At 38.6% G+C, this 27,706-nt stretch overlaps 1 protein-coding gene across 1 annotated transcript; it reads right to left on the bottom strand.

Annotated features, from left to right (window-relative positions):
* On the bottom strand, positions 1-27,386 carry LOC119723315 (tubulinyl-Tyr carboxypeptidase 2-like). The gene is made up of 9 exons (XM_038193874.1): positions 26,954-27,386; positions 24,247-24,335; positions 19,017-19,073; positions 18,489-18,563; positions 16,413-16,584; positions 15,598-15,643; positions 9,258-9,337; positions 7,955-8,038; positions 1-2,462 (listed from the first exon to the last, which is right to left on the bottom strand). The coding sequence occupies exons 1-9, from the start codon at positions 27,200-27,202 to the stop codon at positions 2,181-2,183; spliced, it is 1,134 nt and encodes a 377-aa protein (XP_038049802.1). The 5' UTR covers positions 27,203-27,386; the 3' UTR covers positions 1-2,180.
* Between the last annotated feature and the right edge of the window lie 320 nt (positions 27,387-27,706).

Here is a 27,706-nt window from a genome sequence, read left to right as displayed (position 1 = left end):
ACTGTATTTTTTTTACGACAGCTGAAGCATTGTAATACACTGGGTCTGTGAACTCAGAATTGTAATCAAGGCGATATTTCAACAAGGTGGTTCTCAAACCACGCGTCTCGCATGTTTTATTTTTTATTTTTTTGAAAGAGTGACTAATCAGGGCCAGACTGCTTGGTGTGCATTGTAGAGTGGCAATGACAAGGGGTAGTATGAGAATGACAGGGTCGTGGCTGATCAGTAGAGCAATGAGGGTGGAATGGTATGAACTGCTAATAATTATAGAAACATTACACTGAATAAGCCTCTGTACTAATAACATCACGCTTTGTTTACATGTCCATTTTCCCATGGTGCTCGGTGGACTGTGGGCCCCCACTGGCTCCATAAGAAAGTGCACATGTAAACAAAGTATGACGTCATTAGTATAGAGGATTATTGCAGCACGAAGTGAATACTCAACAGTCATGCATTTAAACTTGGAGGATGTGGTCTGTAATAGTAAAACTGAACTTGGTATGTGACCTTTGACATCATCATATGAAGGTTGCCATGTTGCATCTACAACTCAAGATTGGTTCCTATTGGACTTTAACTTTTCAAAGAGAAATTTTACATTTTCAGCCTATTTTACAGCTTGACCTCAGATGACCTTTGGCCTTGGTATGTGACCTTTTACATCATTATCATATGAAGGTTGCCGTGTTGCATCTATGACCTGAATTTGGTTGCAATTGGACTCCAACTTTTCATATGGCACAAATTTTTTGAAACTTTAAACCAAAATACCACATACATATGGACGTTCCAGTGGATGGAAGTTCTAGGGTAGGAGCATTGTTGTCCTTTTATCTCTTTAAAAAAAAAAACATTTTACTAGTGGGGTACCGTTTCCTTTGTTCGAGTACCCCACAAGTAAATTGGGCTAAAAAATAAGGCGAACCTAACGTGGAGGACTTCAACAACTTCAAGGAAAACCCCAACATAAAAGATTTGCTTACAATAATTGTCAAAATCAAAACGTTTTACCAATAATTTTGGGAATTTCCTTGAACTTACTCAAGTCTCCCACATTAGGCAACCCTTCACCTACATGTACTTTTTAGCCCAATTTAAGGACACCTCGTTTTTTCCCCCTGTTTTACACGACAAGTATTAAAGATTTATGCAAATTGGGCCTATTTCCACTAAAAAAATCCAGCTTGGCTTCCATCATTTTTGGATTTATCAGCCCCAAATTAGTTAAAATACCTATGTTACCAACTTCTACTCAAGAATGCCTCTTCAGATAACATTTTTTTAAATATCACCTAGACTATTGTGTATATCCAAATATACCTCTCCTGTCTGGTTTTCTGGACTAAGAGGCAACTTGAGTGTTTGGAGAAATTGCAAAAGAAGGCTTTCCGCACCATTCTTACCCCTTAAGGATTCCTTAAGAATGATAAATTCTGATACATCACATCATTTAGGGCGTAAATCGCTCGCTTCTTAAAAGTGGAGGGGGGGGGGAAACATACCTTGATCAGAACTGATGCATGTGCGAAGCCTCAACAGCATGGGGTTGGGGGCTGCTTTAAGTGCCTCGAAAAAGTTTGGATTCCAGACTGAATATTTTGCTCTACAGCAAGGTGCTAGAGGCGAAAAAATCAAGGAATTATTGCAAAACACATTGTTGGCACACACTTGATGCACCCTTACTGTACACCCGTGAGTTTACTGCAGGAGCGCAGCGCTAAACATAATCTCATTACAAGGCTATTGGCTGGCCTTGGTGAGAACAAGTCAACGTGGACCCGCACCCGAGACAAAGGAGTCAAGTAAAATGCATAGGAGTGTCACAATTCAAAAAACTGTCTTTAGGAAAACGACATTTAAATCATATTGTTACTTCTTATGACTTAAAGACTAAAAAAACTTACAAAAATAAAAAGTATGGATAACAGAACGATTGTCTCTTGTGATATAGTCCATGGGTTTTGTACTTGGCTCAGTGCCATTTATGATCATCAAGCACAAAGAAGGCCATGGACTACATCACAGCAGACAAAAAAATGATTGTACAATGAAGAATCAATTGGTCAAGGACAAGGTATCAGCACAGATACTGTAATGATATTCATCTTCTACCCTGTAAGTCAGCCTTCTTTATAAACTTCTCACAGTTGAAACAGCCACCAATAGTCCAGCACTCAAACTCCTATCTGGTAGACCTCGGTTACTCCCCCTTTCAAGGAGTCAGTCTTGGGGTTGTTGTATACCTCCCCCTCATCATCACTGCTGTCACAGGCCACCACAGGTCTTGGGGACAGGCTAGCCTCGGTGCTCCCTGAGGCCTGCTTCAGGGAATCCCTCCAGGGAGCCTTGCCTGTGACAGAAGATGTGACTTGTTTCCTGTGACAGCTTGACTCCAAACTGGGCCTGGTGTTTTCCTTCACAAACTGGTAAGTTGAGTAACTCGAGGACCACTTGAACTGTGCAGTGTAGGGAAGAAGTTAAAAATAATCTTTATAATTCCTAAACTTGACATTATTTTTTTTCAAAGAACACACGTAATACTTGTGGAATCTGCCTCTGACATTTTACTGTGGAGGGCCACACCAGCATGCAGCCAAGGGTCACACCCAAGCAGCTCATTCAAGCATTCCAAAGCCTCCACAGCTGAGCTGAAATGCACCTTGCAGGGCTCTTGCGTGTCATTACACAACAACATTTTTCAACACCATTCCGATTCAAAAGAGGCCATAACACAGCAAATCAAGCAAAGCACAAACAAAAAATAACAGCGTTGCTGTTGAAACCCCTCAGCCAGAGTCAAGTTATACTCCGGAAACCATTAACCTTTAACTCAACGTGGTGACCTTGACCTTTGGCCTTTGACCCCAGAACCAGTCCCAACATGCCTGTACCAATGGGAAACCCCCTACCGAAGTTAGACACCAACATTTCATTTCTAACTCAAGTTATCATTCGGAACCATTTACATTGAACTCACCACGGTGACCTTGACCTTTGACCTTTTGACCCCCAAAACCAATCCCAACTTGCCTGTACCCAAGGGCAAACCCCTACCTCAGTCAGACACCAAAATCTCATTTCTAACTCAAGTTATCATCCGGAAACCATTTACCTTTAACTCACCATGCTGACCTTGACCTTTGACCTTTTGACCCCAAAACCAATCCCAACTTGCCTTCTCCCAAGGGGAACCCTCTTCCAAAGATAGACACCAAAATCGCATTTCTAACTCAAGTTATCATCCGGAAACCATTTACCTTTAACTCACAATGGTGACCTTGACCTTTGACCTTTTGACCCCAAAACCAATCCCAACTTGCCTACTCCCAAGGGCAACCCTCTACCAAAGTTAGACACCAAAATCTCATTTCTAACTCAAGTTATCATCCGGAAACCATTTACATTTAACTCACCACGGTGACCTTGACCTTTGACCTTTTGACCCCAAAACCAATCCCAACTTGCCTGTACCCAAGGGCAAACCCCTATCAAAGTTAGACACCAAAATCTCATTTCTAACTCAAGTTATCATCCGGAAACCATTTACCTTTATCTCACCATGCTGACCTTGACCTTTGACCTTTTGACCCCAAAACCAATCCCAACTTGCCTTCTCCCAAGGGCAACCCTCTTCCAAAGTTAGACACCAAAATCTCATTTCTACTTCAAGTTATCATCCGGAAACCATTTACATTTAACTCACCACGGTGACCTTGACCTTTGACCTTTTGACCTCAAAACCAATCCCAACTTGCCTACTCCCAAGGGCAACCCCCTACCGAAGTTACAACCCCAAACAACATTTCTAACTCGAGTTATCATCCGGAAACTAAGCTGCCCGGACGGACGGACGGACGGACAGACACACACACATCCGGACGGACGGACGCCCTAGGCGATGACAATACCCCTCGAGCCTCTCGGCTGAGGGGTAAAAATGAAAGAAAGGGGGAAACAGAAAGCAGTTTGACTCAATAAGCAGAGAGCCTCAATAAGGCTACTGAGGCTATAAACATGATAAAGGAAGGGGACGTTGTCGGTGGCTCCGCTAGCCTCAAGCAGGCAATGAAAAAGCTCATGTGAGGCAGAAGTTGATCTGCCTTGTGCATGTAGACACCAGAAGATAAGGAACGCATCAACAGAGCCAAGGCTCTGGCCGCTAAGACACTTAAGGGATCCAGATCGCTTGGTAGCTGAGGCAGTAGCAATTTGATCACCCGATTTCACGAAGCGCTGCGACGTGTCGCAACTCGAGTTACGACGTGTAACACGTCGCAACTCGCGAGGCATCGTATAATCCATTTCACGAAAGTTGCGATGTGTTGAACGCTTCGTAAGTTCCTTGACAACGGCTTAAAATACGTCGCAAGTTACGATGTGTCTAGTGGTCGTCGCAAAATAAGAAGAGTCCGTTTTAGCCAGTTTTGTGCCATAACCATTACATAAACGAGATTATAATACCGAGGCAATGTGTGTAAAGTTGTAAATAGAAAAATTCATTGAATAATTATGAATTAGCCTGGAATATTGCAGTTAAAATTTCAAAGTAGCTACACAGTCCACTAAGATCTCGTTTTCCTTTAAAATTGCATCACAAGGCCACCATTTTGTCCCACGTTTTAACAAATTGCAAGCACCATGTCGCACCATGTGACACAGTGATTTTTCCATGTCACAGGTCAATTTGTAACCTTTGTCCAGCTGGAAAAGGCTCTGATCAGTGTTGGCCTAGGTGTTTCTACTGCAGAAACACTCCATTAACGACTGGTGAAAGAGATTAAAACTACACTCGGGATGATTTTTACATGCTGTTTTCATATGCTTTTCATCGACTTTTCTTGAAATTATGATTGAAATAAAATTACATATTGTGGAAAAATTGTTAAAAAACAAATTTTGTAGGGCACATTGTAAGAAAATCGGAAATTTCATTGGAAAAGTCAAAAGTCGGTTTTCCGATTAAAATCGGAAAAGTTTCATCTCTGAATAACAGTTGCATCACAAGGCCACCATTTTGTCCCACGTTTTAACAAATTGCAAGCACCATGTCGCACCATGTGACACAGTGATTTTTCCATGTCACAGGTCAATTTGTAACCTTTGTCCAGCTGGAAAAGGCTCTGATCAGTGTTGGCCTAGGTGTTTCTACTGCAGAAACACTCCATTAACGACTGGTGAAAGAGATTAAAACTACACTCGGGATGATTTTTACATGCTGTTTTCATATGCTTTTCATCGACTTTTCTTGAAATTATGATTGAAATAAAATTACATATTGTGGAAAAATTGTTAAAAAACAAATTTTGTAGGGCACATTGTAAGAAAATCGGAAATTTCATTGGAAAAGTCAAAAGTCGGTTTTCCGATTAAAATCGGAAAAGTTTCATCTCTGAATAACAGTTGGATATAAAATTCCATTATATTCAGTGCCCCAATCCTCATTCACTCGTAATGACAGATCAGCGAATGTACATTCCTCTTTGGTCTCAGACACTATAATTAAGCTACTGAAGGTAGGGCGTATTCAAGAATGTTCCATTAGGGCTTTCCAACGGTGCGTCTAAACGTTGGAAAGGCCTTCTTTCGTTGATTACTTCAAAATGACAGCTTGCCAGAAAGAATAATTTCACATAATAATTAGTCCCCTTACTATCTTTACTATCTTTTAACTAAGTATGTTTTTCAACAATACCGTAATTTTCGGAATATAGGCCGCGCGGAGTATAAGCCGCAGCACGCAAAAAGTTGAAATTTGACGTCGGTGTATTAGCCGCACCGGCATATAAGCCGCACCGACGTATACATTTTAAAGTCAAAAAGCTCTGGACCACTTCCATTTGCACTTCAAAAGCTATACAAATGGCTACAAAAGTTATATCAAAACATTTACGGGCGACACTCATTAAAAAAATATGGAAATTGACAATGAGAAATAAACACCATTAATTGCCGACAGCTGGCCTGGCCGGTTGCCGGCCTAAAACTAAGCGCATGGCCCGGCAGCCTGTGCCGGCGAATGACAACATTTTCCCGCAGCACTCGAGAGAGTATGCAACCGACGATGTGTTGTCTGACTGGAGCGCTACAAATCTTGCTTTGTAGTAACAGATGTTGATTTGTTTTGTCCTAAAAATAAATAGGTCCTTTTTTACAACAAAACTTATGAAATTGTTGTGATTACTAACGAGTAGCGACGTCAAAAACTAAAGTTTTCGATCGTACTTTCTCCAAAAACAGTCAACACGATGCATGCATTATTATAGACGAATCCATTAATTTCGTAAGGGGTGATTTAGTCCATTTTGCTTTTTACATCGTTTCTTGAATACATTTCCAGAAAAAAAGAAATGTTTCAGACTCCATGAGAAGTATTAGTTGTCTTTTCTTTTCGAAACAGTGGAAATATTGGTAATTATTGTTCCCAAGAAAGTACACCCCTTTATTACCACAAATGGTGTGGTTCAGTCCACAAGTGTGCGTGGTGCATGCATGGAGCATGCATGCAACACAATGTCACATCAATGCGACGGTCGGTCACCAACGAAAGACAGCTTTCGCTCACAAACAGTCGACCAGCCGGCTGGCGGTGTACCTACCGCTTGGTATCGAACCTTGGTATCTTTTCGTGGGATGTGCTTCCACTGTTTGTTTTAAAAAATGACTTACCTCAGGTAACGATTGATAATTAAATTTAGCAATAGATCTTTTCTTAAACCAGTACATTAAATACACATTTGAATCTTATTTTTATTCTTCAAGGCTCAGCATATAAGCCGCCGTGTGTGAAACGCAGTAAACATTTTTATGGGCAAAATCAACGTATAAGCCGCGGCTTATATTCCAAAAATTAGGGTATTATGTCAGTTACTTTTTGGACAGCTGCAAATGATGGACAGTAGCTTTAATGAAATTTAACAATCTTTTATGGATCCCATCGTGTTCATAAGTGCAAAGTTCAACTGTAAGGTTTTTTTGAGTAACAAGACGTTAACTGGAATAAGTTGAACGTATGGGCTTCGGGACTCCATTTAAAGTAGTACTATTGTGAGTAGACCTACATTTGTACATGAACATGGTGAATGTTTGTATAACATGTATGTGTAACATGTGTGTGTTACCTTTTACTGTTGAGGGATTTGTATTGTATTCCAGTTCATTAGTTCTACTGTGAGTACATGTATATGGTGAGTGCATCATACAGTGTGTATCAAAAAAAATGCAAACAAAATACAACAAATTGCCAGACGTAGAATGAGTAACCAACATAGATGATATAGGTATGGTTTGAAAGGTACACCTTTCCACTTTAAAATGAGACATCAAATGTCCAAATCTGATAGATTTTGATAGAGTTATGAGTAATTTTCCAAGAGAGGTCAAACTGACCATGGAACCAAGTTTCAGTTTTAGGTATTGGACAAAGGTAGCCTAATTGCCTCTGTGTGGATATTTGCCTTACCTACAAAAATGTGTTTCGCGAGTAAACACACTTCTAAACATTTTCTTGCTATCACCTCATGCTAAAAATATTTAGCATGTAAACATTTTTTACAAACTGATAGCAAGAAAGTTATAAAGCACCATCCCGAGCGTGTGGTGTTAAAGTAGGGAACTTGTGAGGATCTGCATCTTCTAGCCCATACATTCAACAGTCCATCCTTTGCTGGAGATTCATTTCTCATACTTCGGAGGTCCAGGCCCTGTCCCCCTGCCTGGCCTGCAAATGCTGCCGCTACATTGATATGCAACTACAATTGCAAAGTATTCTTGTGGTGCAAAACCTTCATCTCGTCCAAAACTTAAGCTGAAGTCAAGTTTAAATTTGCACACATTTCAGGAATTTAAAAGAATAATAATAATCTATACATATGGCACAAATTCCGTAAGAAAATGATCGAATGCGCATCACAATTATTATTTAGACATTTATGACATCCAGTATACTCACCCTGTTTTTTAGATCTTTTGTATATTTGTCAATTTCTCTCTGCAGTTCCAGCCTTGATTGCTTGTTTGGATGGACAGACATCATCTGTGAGCAAAATGTCACAATACAGTAAACTCTCTTTAAATCAACTTTCAAGGGAATGGATAAAGAATTGGAGGCATCCGGAGTTTGAGTTAAGCAAGGTTCCCGATTTTTCAACAGTCATGTCATGGACGTTTACCCACAGGTACATGTATGTCCATGAATGGCTTCCACTGTATTTTGCTATGCCCGGCTAGGAAATGGACACTTTCTTGGGCACAATTTCTTTCTTTCTTTTTTCCATTACTCTAATGGTGTATTATTTTAAAGTAAAAACTCATCATTTTACCTAGATTTCATATTCTGCTAACCTACAAGTGTCTGCTCTATAGATAAACATATAAAGCACTTAATTGTGTAACTGCTTGTGCAACAAATATTTCTTTCATATCGTTTGTCGATCGATATCAATCCAAACTCCACACACAAAAAAGTCAAATATTTACAGCTTCTAATCGTTTTTCTGACAACTGTGTTTATTATTTCAGTTTTCTTCTCTGGTTTTGGTTTCTACGAATAGTTTCTAAAGTGAAATCCCTTTGCGCCAGTGCTAGTATTGTGCAAACTTTTTAGAAAAATGGGTATTTCTGAGAAAAATGGCAGATTTGGCCTATGTAAACGGTGCAAATTGAGCAGATGAGACCAACATTTCCATATGGCTAACTCGAATGCATCTTAAAAGTTTTCCAATGCAATTACATGGCCACCACAAAGAGCCAGCAACTGGACTGCCGCCATGCGTGCCAGAATTGGGTCAGCAGTAGAGATAATGCTTGAAAGCCATGATTTGGTGCGGTTACAGGCTGGAGTGTGATCACAATACACTGCATCAAGTAGAAAGACTTAGTGCATTTGGCAGTATTGGTTCATGAAAACATTTCACGATCTATTTACGCTTCTTTGCGAAGTAGGCAGTAGTTCTGACTGAACAAAAGTTTAAGACAAACGGAGGTAACAGTGAGGGTATTTCGAGTTACTGGGGTATTCGTGTACTAGTATCCTATTCTCTTGATGGGAATGGTGTATAATTTCCAGATAAACAGAGTTTTTAGTAATCCAAATTTGAGGTAACCTGATCAGGCAACCTAGCTCTAAAACTCTACCAACTTTATAAGATATTCAGTCCCATTGATTACATAGTGGATGAAATCCAACAAATTACAGCTTTTGAAAAGATTAAGTTATTTATTAAAGCAACTTCATCAAGACACAATGAACTCACCTGCCACTGTATCTGTTCAAAGCTGTGTGGATCATGTGACACTGGCAAACCAACCTTGACCTTCTTTACCATGTGAAAATCTGTGGAGTATACAAGAAATGTAAACTAACCACGCCCGGCATGCAACTGGGAATTTAGAAGGAAAAACCCCAGGAAATTCCAAACCACACCAGACTTTGTACAGTGTTTTTCAATTTGTAATGGCATTCATGAGAAGTGAAAAACGAGGAAATCAGCGGATCCGAGGAAAAGTTGCATGCCTGCCACGCACAAACATGCTTGTTTGATCCTCACACTCCGGGTGCAAGTGGTTAATGCTGTTAATGCAAGTGGTAATGCTAAATCAGTGACAGTTGCGGAAAAAAGGATGTAAAAATATGCAGCCCTTTTCGAAAAATTTCCACCAGAAACATTTTTTGCCTTTAATAATAACAATAATAAACTAGACGGACGTTGTGTTTGTAGGTAAACAAACACCGAGCTGTTTCGGTGTTTTTTCTGTCTTTGAATGAAAAAGATTGACGTGGCCATCGGCGGCTATCGAACCCAGAACCTTTGTGTGGGGATTCCAAGTTTTTGCCGTGTGTGCCAAGTGTGTGAAGTCGATTTATGTCAGACGTCCTAAATCTATGTGGTTCAATGTGTGCGCAGTCCTCTTTTCTTTGCGTTTGGGAACGGGTGCGCGTGCAAAGCATAGGTGGGTGATTCCATAAATTTAGGGTCCAATTTTGGTGTCCGAGTTACATCTGACTTGTGTAAGATTTTGTAATTCAGGACACATGTCTCTGATTCTAAGAGTGATTATGTAAAGCAAACTACCTGGTAAACAAATGAAAAATAGTGTGAAGTCATTTTTATTGACACTTGAATGGCAAACAAGGATGATTTTTTTTCCCACATGGTAGGCAATGGGCATGGTTGTGCAATGGGGGGGGGGGGCTTCTATGTGAATATTGTATTCTTTACATGTAGTTTACTAAGCACCTCTGATTTTTTTTAAACGTTATCAGCCTACATGTATATGACTGCCCAAATCATCACTTGGTATCCAGTTTTGCCCTTCTCTGATGATATCCTTTTATCCCCGCCCCCTGCATTCGTCACATGACTGTCTCCTTTTAACTGCACACATTGATTCCTCAGATTGTATGTAATTTTGCCCCTCGAAATATAATCCTGACAATCTCAAACATTTCATTATAGGTAGATCATTTAAAACACTAGAGGGCAGCAAACAACTTTAACAGTGCCACAGTTGTGTGCGAGGTCTGACAAGAATACAACCAAAATCAAAGCGAAAAAAGCGAAAAGAAGAAATTTTCAAATCTGAACATTTCACGACATCATTATCAAATTTCTTAATTTGTTGTACATCTTACATCCTGGTATACAATGTAGGCATACAATGTAGGCCTACTTACATGTTTATCGACGTATATAGTTCAGACATTATTGGCCTCAGAAAAAACTGTCCCTTTAATGTGACATCACTTCCAACGAGTTGACATTATGATGTCAGTTGAATTTTAATCTATACCACACCCTGATTTCGGTACATATCAAGTAACAACCAAATCAGATGGAAATCCACCATTTTAACGACACACCACGCGACATGTAATCAAATCATGGAGATATCGCAGAAAAAAAGGCACCACCAAAATTGGACCTATTGTTCTATAGCTATACGTCTCAGACATACCCCCTTTAATGTGACCTCAGATCATATGTAACGATTTCAAGACGTCATCTTGACCTATATTCTGGTATACAGTGTACAGTATAACTAATCCAAGTTTGTGTGAATACAAAGTTTCAACCAAATCATAAGCATACATCTGGAGCCATGGGGATGGAAATGATGCAAAGTCAGGGTGCCCTCACATGACAGCAAATAAAGTCACTATGATTTCACCTATATTATCAAATATAACAGATCCCAATATCAACCCTATGAAGAAAAGAACGTGTACAAACCCTATGGAGAAAAGAACGTGTACAAACCCTATGGAGAAAAGAACGTGTACAAACCCTATGGAGAAAAGAACGTGTACAAACCCTATGGAGAAAAGAACGTGTACAAACCCTATGGAGAAAAGAACGTGTACAAACCCTATGGAGAAAAGAACGTGTACAAACCCTATGGACAAAAAAAATGCCCCTTTAATGTTTCGTAACTTGACACCTGATGACGTCATGATGACAATTTTCTATAACTATAATATTATGGTAAAGAAGATCTTAGCCAGAGCATACATCGTTGAAAGCAAGTTCACATCTTTCACCAATTTTAAATTACAAAAACTTCCGGTTTCAACCAGGAGAAAGGGTCACGTGATTTTGCACATATTTAAAAAATGAAGACCCTCGATAATTCTATCAATTCCTGCAAAAATCATGTTCAGGTCTCTCACTGTTGATTTTATATTGATTTTTAAAGATTAAATCTATTAATCTTTAACGAGACGTCACGTAACCCATGATGACGTCATCTTGACGTCACTTCAATTTTCATCCCGGTCTAGGTACATACCAACTTTCAATCCAATCGGACCAGTGGTTCTGTAGATATTGGCCTTCGAAATATGCACGTTTAGTATGACGTCACATGTCACGTGATGATGTCATCATGACATCACTTCAATTTTCATCTATAACACATTCCGGCTTAAGTACATACCAAGTTTCAACCCAATCAGACCTGTAGTTCTGTAGATATTTGCCTTGAAAATATGCACATTTGATATGACGTCACATGTCACGTGACGACGTCACATCACGTGATGACGTCATCGTAACGTCACTTAAATTTTCATCTATAACACATCCCGGTTTATAGGTACATACCAAGTTTCAACCCAATCGGACCTGTAGTCATGGAGATATAGGCCTTCAAAATATGCAACTATATCGTGACGTCACATGTCACGTAATGACATCATCGTGACGTCACTTAAATTTTCATCTATAACACATTCCGGTTTAGGTACGTACCAACTTTCAATCCAATCGGACCTGTAGGTCTGGAGATATAGCCCAATCTGTCAGATCTAGCCGAATTCTGCTAGAAAACGGTCACAATAGAAAAATCGCATATAATGTGACGTCACGTGACTCATGATGACGTCACGATAATGTCAATGTTCGGCACACAACTTCAGATGCTGGTTCAAGTGTGTGCCAAGTATAAAGTCAATCGGATTGATTTTAGTGCCCAAAGTGCTGGTAACAAAAAAACGTGTACAAATGCTATGGGCAAAATGACTGAAAAAGTAAGAAACTAGACTTATGTTTGTGGACAAACATAGGGCTGTTTCGGTAGCTTTTTTTGACATGTGACATGTGTTCCATCAACGAAGGATGTGCAGTTCTGTTTATAATAAATGGTGGCATATAATATGTGATTCCATTCTCATAGGGCTTTGAATTATGACGTCACATGTCACGTGATGACGTCATGATGACGTCACATAAAGTTTCATCTTTTACTATAATATTATGGTAAAGAACAACTTAGCCAGAGCAAACATCGTTGAAAGCAAGTTCACGTCTTTCACCAATTTTAAATTACAAAGCACTTCCGGTTTCATGGAGAAGACACGAGAAAGAATACCCAGGACACACATATAATAAGAGCTGACTTCACAAGAACACCTTGTTTGTCCTGACAGGCTAAGGCGATTAGAGAGGCTGAGGAGAAGACATTGTGGGAGACTGGGGTACTGGGAGATGAAACTCAGCAGACTGTTGAAGACACAATATTTTATCTTTTTGGGATTCACTTTGCCCTGTGAGCGAGCACTAAACATCACCAGTTGAGATTTGATCACTCGCAGAGCAGTGATGGATGTCACTACTTAAAACAGATAAGGTGGGCTAAAGTACCAAAAGCTGACACCCAAATGTGTGCAGTATCTTTGAGTTCTACCTAAAATTATACCTGTCTCATGGACCATCTGACCCAAGATGTAGTTTGGCATTCTATCTGTGTCCATTGGCAAAGCATATTAAGTCAGGAACACAATATTGTTGCCAACCTCTAGGCGTAAATTAAATCTCTAGATTTGTCACTGTCCCACACTTGTACAAAAATACCCAATTGTCTTGTACAATTTGCATAATAAAGGTGAAAAAATAAACAGACTAAGTGTAAAACTGTTTTAAAAAGACTGTTTTTCTTAAATGTGAGTCAAAAACAAATCATTATCACACATTTAATGCTGAAAAGCACCACTATACAAATTTGCTTTACACAAGCAAACTAATTCACCGTTTTTATCTTGCCCAAAGTTAAACAATTACAAAACTACAGTCATTCATCTTCTCAACACTTACCCAAAGCTGGATTACGTAATTTTACAAAAATGACTATGTGATTTCCTTTCATGCAGTTTCACACAAAAAATAGCGAAACTAGAGCTGTGCCTGTTCAATGAACAGGACACAGGCTTTTCCGCATTTTAAAAATAATACAAGAAAAAGTAAAAAAGTTGATAAATTAATCTAAAAAATTGGTGATGATGTCATCATGACGTCACTTCAGATTTTGCATACTATTAAGACTATCTACCTACCCACCAAGTTTCAAGATAATTGGTCTTACCCGTATAAGTGGTTTTAAAAATCGCATTTTTGATGACGTCATCGTGACGTCACACATTTTTCAAAAAAAAATGTGCAGATACCTATTATAAAACAAACCTAATACAAAAAGAATTTTGAATTTAGTATGTTTGAAGCCAGTCAGATGAATAAAAGTGTTAAATTTTGTAAGCAGAATAAAATTGTAATTTTAAAAATCATAAAAAATCTACCGATGACGTCATCGTGACGTCAATTCAGATTTTGTGTACTAGTACTATTATCTACCCACCCACCAAGTTTCATGACGATTGGACATTCCCTTATATGTGTTTTAAAAAATCGCATTTTTGATGACATCATAATGACGTCACACAATTTTCACAATTTTGTGAATGTACCTGTTACCTAACAAACATAATACAAAAAGAATTTTGAATTTATCATATTGCATTCGTAAGATATGGCTTAAAGGTCCAAAACTTCAAAAATCAATATAAAATCACACGATGACGTCATGATGACGTCACCTCAATTGTTACCTATAACACATCCCGGTCTACCTACATACCCAATCTGCCTTACAGTTCTTTAGATATAGGGTCTTAAAGTTAGCACATTTCAGATGACGTCACGTGACCCATGATGACGTAATCATGACCTCACTCTTCCGGACACAAACTCACTATGGGGTCTTTACATATGTTAGGTTTCATTAGAATACGAGTTTGTTTTAGGTCCAAAGTGCCGCGGCCAATAAAACATGTACAAAGTCTATGGGATTTGGGTTAGAACAAAAAGAAAAGGGGAAAAAAAAAAAAAAAATCAGAACAAAAACAATGCTTTTCCGCTTTTAATACTGGAAAGCATTTAAAAAGGTCAGAAATGCTACTGTATGTTAAAACAATAACACAATTTAACACAATTTTAAAGTAATATTATTTCAAGTGATGAAACATTCCACCAGGGTGGGAAACAATGTCACATCCAAATACTTTGTCATATAATTAAAATTACCAATGAATTCTAAACAAGTGCTCAATTTTGTCTTGGGGTGTTTCAATGCTTGAGAAAGTTTGAAATCATTTGAATGTACTTTTACAAAAATATGAGCAAATATGTATTGATGCAGACGTAACGTTGACACCGTGTCAATGTTACATCCAAATACTCTCTTTTTTTTGGTCGTTTTTACACATACATGTATGTAAACTGACATTGCATGAAATTTGGGATTGACACGGTGTCAATGCTACGTCCACAACCAAGAGTTCATTTCTCCTCCATTTGATACCCCACTCCATTTGATATGTCCGAATGACATTTCTGCTCATCTTTTTGGTAAAATACATTCAAATGATTTAAACTTTCTGCAGTAGTGAAACACCAAACAACAAATTTTCTGTAGAGCAACTGCTAGCAAGGCATTCATACTTTCCTTAATATGGTCATATGTCACACATTGTTCCCCAACATGGTGAAATGACCCAGTTCTGAATCCACACTTCTGCACTTTCTGTCCAAAATAGAAGATTTGTAGTTCTGAATCCATACTTATGTTGTAGAAATAGCATTCAAGGGCCTTATTTTATTTTCATGCACATGCAATTTTACATACTTGTAAAAAAAACTGTTCTTATGTAAAACATTGTAAGTTTCCTTTACAATTCCAAGGTATGACTATTTGTGAAAATGTGTCATATTTTGAAAACTGTTTTGAGGGACCTTGAACAGAATCTAAAATATCAAAGAGACTTACACTTCTTGTATGCATCCTCAAAGTCAAAAATTAGCTCCCATAGATTCTGAATCAGGAAGGTACAGATAAAGGTATAAGATTTAATGCAAATACAATGGACTGAACTCATTCAATTTCAAAAATAATATTAAATTTCAAATGTAATATTCTTTGCTTTCAAATTGGTCAAAAGAAATGCGCATAATTTCTTTGTTCCACCAGGGTCATCTTTCAATACCATTGAGACTAAGTTTATAACAGAGAAGGTTGACTGATTCAGTGAGCAAAATTCAAACTGACCACATCACGGTCTGGTCCAGATTAAATTACAAGTCCTTTCACATGTCCAGTCATAAGTAACAGCTGCTTTGCACCTCAATGGCAGTATCCAGCCGCATTACTCCCAAGCTGAGATGGTCTTTGGAATGTTTCATTGGCCCAATAGGCAGGGGACATGGGCATCCCCCCCCCCCCCCCCTCCGGACAAGGAAGAAAAAAAGCAAAAGAGGCGCGAAATCATATTGATGTTAATTTAATGGGTTGGGAGGGGCAGGCAAATGTCCCTTCCCACCCTTGAAAAAAAGTGATCAATCCGGAAAATGATGGATATGTGCACATTAAAAACAACAACAGAATGTGTTTGTCACGGTTCATCTGAATAGCATGTTCATCTGACTTGACTTGAGACAGGATGAACTGTGATGGACTTGTGAAAAAAGTGATGGATTGTGATGACTTGTGATGGACAACACTGGTCTAAGATTACAAAGAAAAAAGATCATAAAAAAGAACACAGGTTGAGTAAACAGAAAAGGATATTGTTAAGCTAAACTGACCCTGAACTCCAAGGGTTTATACATGAGATCCTCCCTTCGACTCATTCCAAGAGCTCCATATCTGCCTGAGTGGTAGATCCCAAGCACAACATGTCGATGAATTGTCCCTGCAAATTCAGTCTTAAAGCTGATGGGAAACCGTTCCAATCCTGGTGCTCCATTGGTCAGGTAGCTTAGCGACTGCTAAGGATCAGAAGGAAGTGAGGATTTTAGGATTTAATAAGTTTTCACTGTTTCTTACTTGTTGACACCAAAACTCTGCCACTGATTCTATATGTTTAAGTCTCTCTTTTTTGTTGTAATGTTGATGCAAAAGGGTTTGAGATTTTTTTAACTCAGTGCTATTAATATAAATATTATGTAACGGCAAGATGAAATATTTAATTTTGCTTTAATCATACTTTATTTCAAAATGTTTTCTTTCTTTTGCAATTTGAAATCACGCATATCTTTGATATGAAGTAAGTTTGTTACAGTAACATGTAAATTCGGGTTTTTGTATTTTTATTTTACATGTAGAACCCTCTTTCGATATCATACTTTTATGAGGTCAAAGTTTAGACTCTTTATAATTCCGATGATTTGTAAATAATTGACATGTGCTGAATTTATCTCTCCAAACAATGTAAAATTATCAAGGTTCCTAGGTCCCAAATGTTGTGGACTCTGATTCCAACACAATAAGTAAGCCTTAATTGATTTATTCATGGTTACAATTTCATCACCGTTGTAGACGAGTCACCAACCTCAAGTCCGAGTCCGAGCCCCGAGTCACAAGCCTCGAGTTCGATTCACTTATTCTTTGTATCTGACAAAGAAAACCATACATGCCCTCAACCCCATACCGTATGAATATTTCCTGATTACAAAGTCTTAAATGGAAAGGTTATGCCAATATTCTGAACACAAGGTTATAGTTTTGACTGATTTTGGTGGGGGCATTGAAGTAAAATTAAAAAATGTTGAAATTCATTTTGGTGAAATTTAGTTTTAGTTTCCCACGGTTTCCCAAAATTAACGCGACGTCGTACATGTATTTCACCCATCCACTGTAATGCCAATTGGTGTCTGCGTAGTATTATTAGTATTGTTGAGAATATTGCACTTTTGACTATAATGTCCGGTGTGCGCTGTATGCAGACACTCGTTAACATCGGGCCCTGGTGCTCATCGTGCAGACGCTAGGCATGCGTGCGCGGCCCCTGGATGCGATTTTCCACAGCGCCATGTTTTGTCTATGGAGTAAAAAGAATGCTACGTTCGTCACACAAATACGTAACATTATTTTTTTTGGGGGGGGGAGGAATGAAAATATGTGACTCGAGTCACGAGTCACCAAGCTCGAGTTCGAGTCATCATGGTCAAGTCGGAGTCGGAGTCTGAGCCATTTTCCAATGTGACTCGAGTCAGAGTCCGCGACATGAAAAATGTGACTTGAGTTGGAGTCCTGGACTCGAGTCCTACAACACTGCTATTTATTGTATTCTGAGTGGTTCAATAGGATAAAGTTAACTTTTCATGTGTTTTGGTGTGATACATGAGCATAATGTATGCAGCATGTCCAGTGGAGGTTCAAACACTTTTGTTTGGGTTAATGAATAAATCAATGATTTATTATGTTTTCCTGTATAAACTGTTACTAAAGTCAAGTATAATGTTTGTAATATTACAGACACAGTGAACCACCAAATGCGCCAAATGCAGCACCACCGCCCACTACTACTTCCTCCTCATCATAAGGGTGCATTATGAAGGGACCAAATGGTTTCATATAGGCCTAAATGTGGCAATTGCTGTTTCGAAGGCTACATATTACCTATGTTTTTTACATTATTGCATACTGACATTGCATAATTTCTTAATTTAACTGTACCATGGATGTGTACTCCAACCCCCCCCCCCCCCAAAAAATACATTTATCCTGAAATTTGGCTTATTAGTTACTTAAAAAGGGAAAAAGCTCCACTAAAGGAACTCAGCCCTTTTCTAACAGCCTTCAACACAGGCCATTGGTTGAAATAAATCGCCGAATAAGTAACATTTATGACAAAGTGTGGATTTGAATTGAAAGGATACAGAGAGAGAATAACAGCCTCAAGACACTTGATTGGAAGAGACTCCCTGATCATCTCCTTGGCTGTATCCATTAACCTATCAAATATCCCCCAAAAAGAAAATTACAACAATGCAATATCAATGAAAAATCAATGCAATATCAATGAAAAATCAATGCAATATCAATGAAAAATCAATGCAATATCAATGAAAAATCAATGCAATATCAATGAAAAATCAATGCAATATCAATGAAAAATCAATGCAATATCAATGAAAAATCGCCAAAAAATACATGAGATTTTCCAAGTTTAGTACAGAATGTAAGACTATGAAAGGGTCTTTTTCATAATACTGAACAACTGACCACATCAGTCACAAATGAAATCTTACTTTAAACTGCCTAACTTACAAAGAATTCCCAGTATGTTAGGTACAATTCCGAATTATCATTTAACTTTGAAGAATTCTTGTTCTCTTCAAAAAAGATAAATACCTTCAAAAGAATTTTGTTCAGTTTGAGTACATTCACATGTATAAAGTACTTACCCAGAAATTGGCCTGGTTTTCCTTATCTCGAAAAACTGAGTTCCTGTGTGATTGTATCTGTAGTTAAAATTCCTAAGGATCATTTTTCATTACTAAATGTTTGAAAAATTTCTTCAACACATTCCATCTCACTAACACCGCTTAAAGAAAAGTTCTTGTTGTGCCCTTTTATTCGATACCACATGTGATATCACTTCACTGGTAGATCACGTGAAGTTTCAACTTTTTGTCCACTATCGCATGGAATTGACAATTTGCCGTGTGCGAGTAAGCCATGCCCCTTAGACAACCCTATGGAGTTTTTGTACACTTAAGTTTGTTTGTCTCAGATTTTGCATGTTCCGCGTCTTTTTACACATCATGTTATTGGACAATATTCACAAGCTGCGTTGACACGATTCTAACGCGACTGTAACACGATAGGTTAATTACCCGATATCATCTTTCTTAATTCTGACAGTCAATTTCTTCTATCCACAGAAACAACTAAACATTAGATTTTTATCAATATGAATAAATAATGGTACACTATTATAGCCTATTCATAAATACCTAAGACCGTTTACGCATTCCTATTGGTCGAGAGCCCGTCACATAGCCGGTCTTAAACGGATGATAAAGACATGGCTAGCTGATCTTAAACACTTTTCCAGCGTCACATGAAATTTGGACTCCCATGAAAGCCGGTGCTTTTTACGTTTCATTGGTTGACCGTTCAAATTCCACACGTTTGCATGCGCAATACTACCAGTGAATCATTATTTTCATAGTCCGATATTCAAACTACGCCAGCCCAGCTGCGTTTTGTGCGACATCGCGCAGTACGCACGACCATGGAGGTGGAATACGCAACGTGCACGCAATTGTGGAGGGGCATTCCATATTATAGTCAAAGGGGTGTTTCGTAAAACATGAAGTAAAATAGTTGAACAAAATGGTTAACAACGTCTAGTTTTTGACTTGTTTTGATTTTTGGACAGAAAAGATTTGTTTTTTGACCAAAAAGGTATTAATGAATGGGAATAAATGTGTGTTCTGTTGGTATTAAACACTCTGTTTAAAACCGGTGTGAGTTTGGATGGGTGATAATTAGCCTCGGCTTCGCCTCGGGTAATTATCACCAATCCAGACTCACACCGGTTTTAAACAGAGTGTTATAATACCTCCGAAACACACATTTATTCCCTTATAAGAAAACTTCTATGTGTTTCACTATTTTTTTTCCAATCTTATTTCTAATCTTATAATACCAATGACACACCCTTGATGCAAGGAAACAGAAAAAAATATTCCAATAGTACTGCTACAGACAATGCGATCATGAGCAAATTCCGCATGTTCAATTTAAATCATTTTGCAATTGACATCTGACCCAATAGATGAAGTACTACTAAACCGTTTGTAACACACACGGCTTCACTGTTGAACAGAAAGTATGTCTAAAACTTGAGGATTTTTTTTTTCTTCAAAACACTATACACATATATCCATTTAGAAAAAAAAGAAACTTGCATACATGTGAATGAAACCTTGAAAGAATAAACACAATGTTAAAAGTTTGCTTTTTGCTATAGGCCAGAAATTTTGTTATGTTATTGGATTATGAACATAACAGGTTCGAAAGCCGGAATGAAAAACTAGATCTACAATGTACCTATGTCCTTTCAATGAACAGAACCTAAGGCTTTTCTGCATTATGAGTCTTGAATTAGTTTAATCTTTTGTGTCCGTGTGCACTCATTTCAATCTTCAATTTCCTGTACCATGACTTTACTTATTCAGTGTCCTGTAGTTCTCAAACTGTACAGATATGACTTTAAAATATACACGATTAATGCAATCTTAAGATGTACATGTATACCACCCTTGCATGTGATTTCAAAAATGTCATTTTTGATGACGTCAGTATAACGTTAGACTTTTACAAAATATTTATGTGCAAATATGTATGACCTATCAACAAACCTAATACCAAAAATAATTTTGAATTTAGAATGTTCTAGCTATGAGATTGGCTCAAAGGTTTGAAAGTTTAAAACAATCATTTAAAAGTCACATGATGATGCCATCAAGATGTCACTCTTATTTTAACCTATAACACATCCCCGTCTACAAACACATCACGTATCAGCCCAATCGGATTTTCAGTTTACTAGACATAACAAATCTTAAGATATGCACCTTTAGGATGATGTCACTGTGACATGTGACTCACATGACCAATGATAGCGTAATCGTCATGTCACTTGTCTAGGACCAATTTTGCTGTGGATTCTTTGTCTGTGCAAAGTTTTAAGTCAATCTGATATCGTTTTGGTTGAATTTTGAGAGTAGAAAAAATGTAAAAGCTTTAAAAATTTATTAAAAAAAACCAATTGATCGCACCATCATGATGTCACTTCTAAATTAATTACTAGTAACAGAATCTACCTACCAACCAAGTTTCATGACGATCGGACTTACCCTTACATTTGATTGTAAAAATTGCATTTTTCATGAGGTTATAATGATGTCACACACTTGTCACATTTATACATGTGCAAATATGTATTGAAGCTATAGTCCATAATTTGCAGCCATCCGAAAAGTAACTGGCGTAATTATTGTTGAAAAACATACTTGGTCGAAAGAGAGTAAGGGGACTAAACTCCCTGTGAAATTATTCTTTCTGGCAAGCTGTCATTTTGAAGAAATCAACGAAAGAAGGCCTTTCCAACGAAGCGTCTTAAGAAGCATCGTTGGAAATTTCCGTCAGTCGTTCGTTTGTTTTATTCGGCGAAGCGCGAGCAAGCGTTGACACGACGCACATGCGGGCGCAGTTGCTATTATTTGTCGGATCGGTGTGCGAAATCGCGTAGCTACAATCGGCTCAGTGAGAACGTGTCTCGGACACTGAATTCAGGCCCAATTCAAAACATGATTCAGCCACTTTTGATTTGAAATCGAGATTCTAGAGTGTGGTTTTTCTCGAAATATACAGCTGTAGCAGAGCTGAAACTTCTTCAGGTTAGCTGTTCAGCACCCTTCTTTAGATTTTGAGCACTTTTGTTGCTTCAAACGAACAAAATGCACAAATTACAAATGATGGACTATACCTCTATCAGACCATAACAACAAGAATTTAACTTGAGCATGTTCTGTTCATGAAATATGACTTTGAGGTTAAAAAATACATAACAAATCAGGAGCTGACGTCATCATGACCGTCACCTCCATTTTACCTATAACACCCAGGTCTACCGACATACCAAGTTTCAACCTAATTGGACTTACAGTTCTCTAGAAATAGGACTTTAATATATCACCTTTAAGATGTCACATGACAAATGATGATTTAGTATCTTTTGTATCTTTGTTCATCCCCTGGGACTTGTTTGTCTGCCCTCTTTTTGACTTGTGAAAACAAGTCCTTGTCGAAACAGGAAGTGCCTAATAATTTAAAAGTGGACAAAAGTATGAACTAGCTTTCAACGATGTTAGTGTCTGCCTGGGTTGACCTTTAAGAAAAAATTGATCGGTGACTCCATGAAGTGTTCGAGCGCCCTCTAGCAGCAGTTTAAAAATGTCAAAAAGGCATCTTCACTTGACGTCTGTGGCAAAATTTGCAGTAATCGCTTCAAAATTAATATGCATGATGACCTTAATGCAGACAAGGCCTGTGCGCAAAAAAAAATTGATTGTCAAGTTACCATTGAAAAGAATTTTAAACCTTCAAAAATTGCTCAAACATCAACCCTGATATATATAATCAAGATTTGGCTATACATAGCACAGTTAACATACCTCTTGCACTTTCTGGTAATGACGTAACAATGACGTCATCAAGTATCATATTACAAGCAAATAAAGATTCCTATGCTTTATCTTTGAAAATCAACATCAAATCAACTGTTACAGATTTGAATTTTTTTTTATGGCATCAATACAATATTGCAGGGTTTATGTATTTGGTATTATGTGCAAAATCCTGTGACCCTTCCTTCCAGTGGTAACCAGAAATGCCTTATAATTTTAAAATGGCAAAAGATGTGAACTTGCTTTCAACGATGTGAGTGTCTGCCTAGGCTGTACTTTAGAAAAATATTACAGGTGATGTCAAAAAAATGTTAGAGCGCCCTCTAGTGGCATGTTGACTAAGTCAAACATGGATTTAACATGCATTTTGAGTTATATCAAACATTTTGATATCCTCTTACCTGACACGTACAGTTCTTAACTCTTTCGCTACGGCGAGCTGCTGACAGCGGCACACACAAATTGTACAGGTCGTACGGAAATCCGCTGGCAGTGGCTCGGTTACGCCGCTGTGAATAAACAGGGTATCCCCATGACGTGGGCCATATCTACATAATTTATATCGTATAACCTCTGACCCTAGTTTGAGCCGCTGCCTGTGCAACAGTCTACTACGCATGCGCTTTACAGAGCAATCGAGGAACTGTCGCACGGGTGCAGTACGCACGCGCGAACATTGCCCAGGAGAGATGCATGGTTGCACGGTTCGCGTAAATGTTAATTTCCAGAGCTCAATGATGCCGTACTGGAGAAAACTTACAAAAGAAAGTTGTACACAAACAACTATATTTACAACTGTAGTAACTGTATTATATTGCAAATGAACCGAACTAGAACTAATATAAGTTGAGCAACAATATTCTGTTGGTGAGCTGGACAAGTTTCCCCGAATTTTGTTTTAGGTGCATATATAAAAAAAAAATTCGGCAACTGAATATGTATGAAGTATAGTAAAACAAATATAACATGGTTTATTTCGGGAGGACAGTCGATTTTAGCTCCCCTCGGTATTGGAAGTTGACAAACTAGTTCCCGAGGCGAAGTTTGTCAACTTCCAATACCTCGGGGAACGAATATCCACTGTCCACCCTCTAGCAGCTAGGAGAGGGTGGGATTCTAAAGGCAACAAAATGGTGTTGATTGCATTTTGGACTAAAACTCTCCAACTTATTGTACACTGAGCCAGCCAATCCAAAAATGGCGTCTCTCATTAAACAATATCTCAAGTGCTGCAACAAATGCCAGTCTTGGTCATCCCTGAAGATTTTTTGTCTAGATTTGAACTTTTTTCAACACTAATTACCATTACCGGTACTGTAAAGGCTCAGAAGCATATATATGTACACAACTAGTTGTAGCACTTAGTGTGTCACAACTTTTGTCAAAGTTCTTTCTACATCAGACTTGGAATATATGCAACAAATGTCAGGGATACTGCAGCTCCTTCATGTAGTCTTGCACTGCATCGAGTCTACACTGCACTGCAGTCGTTGGCTGGAATGTTGGAGCAGAAGGAATGTTAACCTGTTAATGAGAACAAAAAGAAAACAATAACTACTAATTAATCACGTGCCTCTAGTATTCAGAAAAATATACATGTGTATGGGCAATGCCAGTTGTAATATCCAGGCAGAGTTTTTAGGAGCTCAGCTGGGCTGCCCAAACTGCAACACTATGGGCTCCGTGCACAAGTACCCCAACAACCGCCAAAAAAGGAGAGTTAAAGAAGACCTAGACTAGTTCCCGATCCATTCCATGCATACTTCGAATGTTTCCAAACTTATTGGAGGCGGGGATTAGTTTCGGGATTTAGTTTCGAAAACCATCGCAAGTTGAATTCAAACGTATTGAGCTTTCGGAAAGTCATGCGTACTTCGAGCGCGAACCAGTACAGTAATCACGCTGTGTATCCCGTCCACGGAGCTCTCGAAAGAGGTAAAAATGCGCCCTCTTTTGTTGGCACACGGAGCCCATAGTTTGGACCGATATAAAAAAAAAAAAAATGAGAAATCGCATTAGATGGGTAAAAACATATTTTAATTACAACCTTTTCTTGAGACGAAATGAAGAAGAGAATACCCACTTTCCCTGACATTTTGTGGGCAGGCCTCCATTGAAAAGTTAGCGAAAGAAACCCAAAAAGTACGGAAACGTATTACCGCCACACATTTGCATTATTTTTTTTTCATGACGTATGTGATAAGTTTCACATAAGTACGTGATATGTTATACGTTTCACGTACGTACATGAAACTAATCACGTACGTACGTGAAACTTATCATGTACGTACGTGAAACCTATAACATATCACGTACGTACTTGAAACTTATCACGTACGTATGTGAAAAAAAATAATAAATGTGTGGCAGTAATACGCCCGGAGTGTCAGTGCGATACCAAATTATCCGCAGCATTTATCACGTGGTAAATCACATGCATGATAAGAGGAGGTTGCAGGAGTGCAGGACGTTAAGATCTTGCCAGATTTTACCTCGAATTTCGTTTAGGCCGAATAAAAAAACAAACATGTTTCTTGTCCGGGTTTTTGAAAAAAAAGGAGGAAGCAGGGCTTTCTATTTTTTATTTTCTTCAAGATGGCCACCAGTTTAAAATTTCCTGCAACCGTTGGTGTTTCCACTGTTCAAAGACACTTTTAAAATGAAAGACAAGTTGGACAAGAGAACTGAACATATTTACATGTTTCATTTAGAGTTATATTGGTCTACAATGAATAGTTTTAGATACATTTGACTTTTTTGGTGTTTTTTTATTTTTACTGCATTTAAAAAAATAATAATAATAAAAAAATCCAGGCGGCCTCCAAACATGCCAAAAAGGAAGCGAGCGGGGACATGAATTTTTTTTTTAACTTCGCCTTAAAATAAATGCCAGATTTGGCGTAAGAGCGATTTCAACATGTTCAAGAAAGCTTGATATAAGTAGGCTATGCGATAGCTCTACTGAGTGGAGCGTTGAATTACGGGTACCCCTCCATACAAACGCTCCACCGATTTGCCATACTTTGGTAGCACCATACACGGTCGTCATGACGGTATGCATTTTGTGCATGCCCTCGCGAGGACAAGGCCCAAAAAAAAACGATAAAGAAAATACAAATGAGGAAGACAGTAACCCTGGATAGATCCACACATTCATGACATTCCATAAGACCCCTCAAATTGTTTCAAACAACCGGTAATTTTGAAAAAAGAACAAATTAGTCTGAACTTACCGCTCACAATTAAATGTGTCTGCCGAGTTGCACAGTCTATTTCACTGACATGACTGATGCATAATTCATTGCGCGCGTGTGTGACGTCACTATTGAAGAAAAATAAGTTGCGCTTACTCAATGGCTGTTTCATGTAGTCATATGTGCCCCGCGCCGTCTGACTGTGGGTTTTTGGTGCGGGGCACATATCAGTACATGAAACAGTCGTTGATTAAGCGCGACTTGTTTTTCTTCAATAGTGACGTCACACACGCGCGCAATGAATTATGCATCAGTCATGTCAGTGAAATAGACTGTGCAACTCGGCAGACACATTTAATTGTGAGCGGTAAGTTCAGACTATTTTGTTCTTTTTTCAAAATTACCGGTTGTTTGAAACAATTTGAGGGGTCTTATGGAATGTCATGAATGTGTGGATCTATCCAGGGTTACTGTCTTCCTCATTTGTATTTTCTTTATCGTTTTTTTTTGGGCCTTGTCCTCGCGAGGGCATGCACAAAATGCATACCGTCATGACGACCGTGTATGGTGCTACCAAAGTATGGCAAATCGGTGGAGCGTTTGTATGGAGGGGTACCCGTAATTCAACGCTCCACTCAGTAGAGCTAGCTATGCGAGTACTTATCACACGGTAAAGCAATGTTCAGTTTTTTTCACGGAAGGACGATTTCGCTTGGTTCGAACTAGTCCGAGTAACTTGGACCCAACTTATCGCCTTTTGTTAACATTTGGACATGTCCGAATGTTAAAAAAGGCGATAAGTTTGGTCCAAGTTACTCGGACTAGGTTCGAACATGGTACACAAGACTAGCGTGGCGTAGTTTACAAGCCACGTTCACGTGTCTAATCACAGAGCATCTAGAATTCTAAATTTTTCTTGCACTTGCAGCAAATTATTAAAAAGCAAACCTTTGGCAATTCTTTTTGTTCCCTAATTTCAGCCATGGGAACATTTCCCTGAGGATGAACCTTGGCAGCATGGCTCCACATTCGTTCCCACGTATTCTTCGACACTGGGAAACCACTCTTGTTGACGTAAAACAGAACGCCGTTATCCTCATTGTTACTATCAAATTCGGCGCTGCCTTTTGTCAGACCTGGAGTAGGCCTATCCACTTTGTTTTTCACAAGTGAAACCTCGAAAGACTTCCCAGTCATTTTTGAGTGACTACCGTGGATTGCATTGTGTGGAAGTAATTTAATATAGCTCTAGGACAGGTGTAGGAAAATCCGGAAAATTCTACTTCTTCACACTGCATTCGCCATATTGTTTACGGCATGATATGGCAACGCGCATCCTTTTTATGCAAGCTAGCGCTGGGCCGTATGAAAATCGGACTCCTATCAACCTCGTCCCCAGGGTGTCGAGCAGTACGCGCCCACCACTACCTGCTCTCTCACCCTGGTATTGGATCATTTGCATACTGCGCAAGATTTTTGCACACGTATGCAAATGAGGAACAGTCTAATGCCTGGATATGCGTTACACATTAGCGTTTATTTTTGTATGCGGTGTCTGGGGTAAAAACAGAGTCAATTCGTAGCAGCGCCAGCATACTTTGAGATGGGATTACAGTATGCTGATGACATCACTTGGGCAAGTAACAACATCCACCCGATAGCAACTGTGGAGAGGAAGGCACCTGAGGTGAGCGAAACCTC

This window comes from Patiria miniata, unplaced genomic scaffold (genome assembly GCF_015706575.1).
Source record: "Patiria miniata isolate m_02_andy unplaced genomic scaffold, ASM1570657v1 HiC_scaffold_17, whole genome shotgun sequence".
Taxonomy (NCBI): Eukaryota; Metazoa; Echinodermata; class Asteroidea; order Valvatida; family Asterinidae; genus Patiria; species Patiria miniata.
The sequence above is the reverse complement of the archived record's forward strand: the minus strand, read 5'-3'. Positions and strand labels throughout refer to the sequence as shown.

What these genes read in the sequence shown, in the direction of transcription:
- LOC119723315 (XM_038193874.1), bottom strand. Translation starts at nt 27,202, where the DNA reads ATGACTGGGAAGTCTTTCGAGGTTTCACTTGTGAAAAACAAAGTGGAT. An exon ending in AAAACCAGGCCAATTTCTGG is followed by an intron (nt 18,564 to 19,016) that starts GTAAGTACTTTA and finishes GATATTTGATAG; the next exon opens with GTTAATGGATACAGCCAAGG. An exon ending in GAGGCTGTTATTCTCTCTCT is followed by an intron (nt 16,585 to 18,488) that starts GTATCCTTTCAA and finishes GCAGTCGCTAAG; the next exon opens with CTACCTGACCAATGGAGCAC.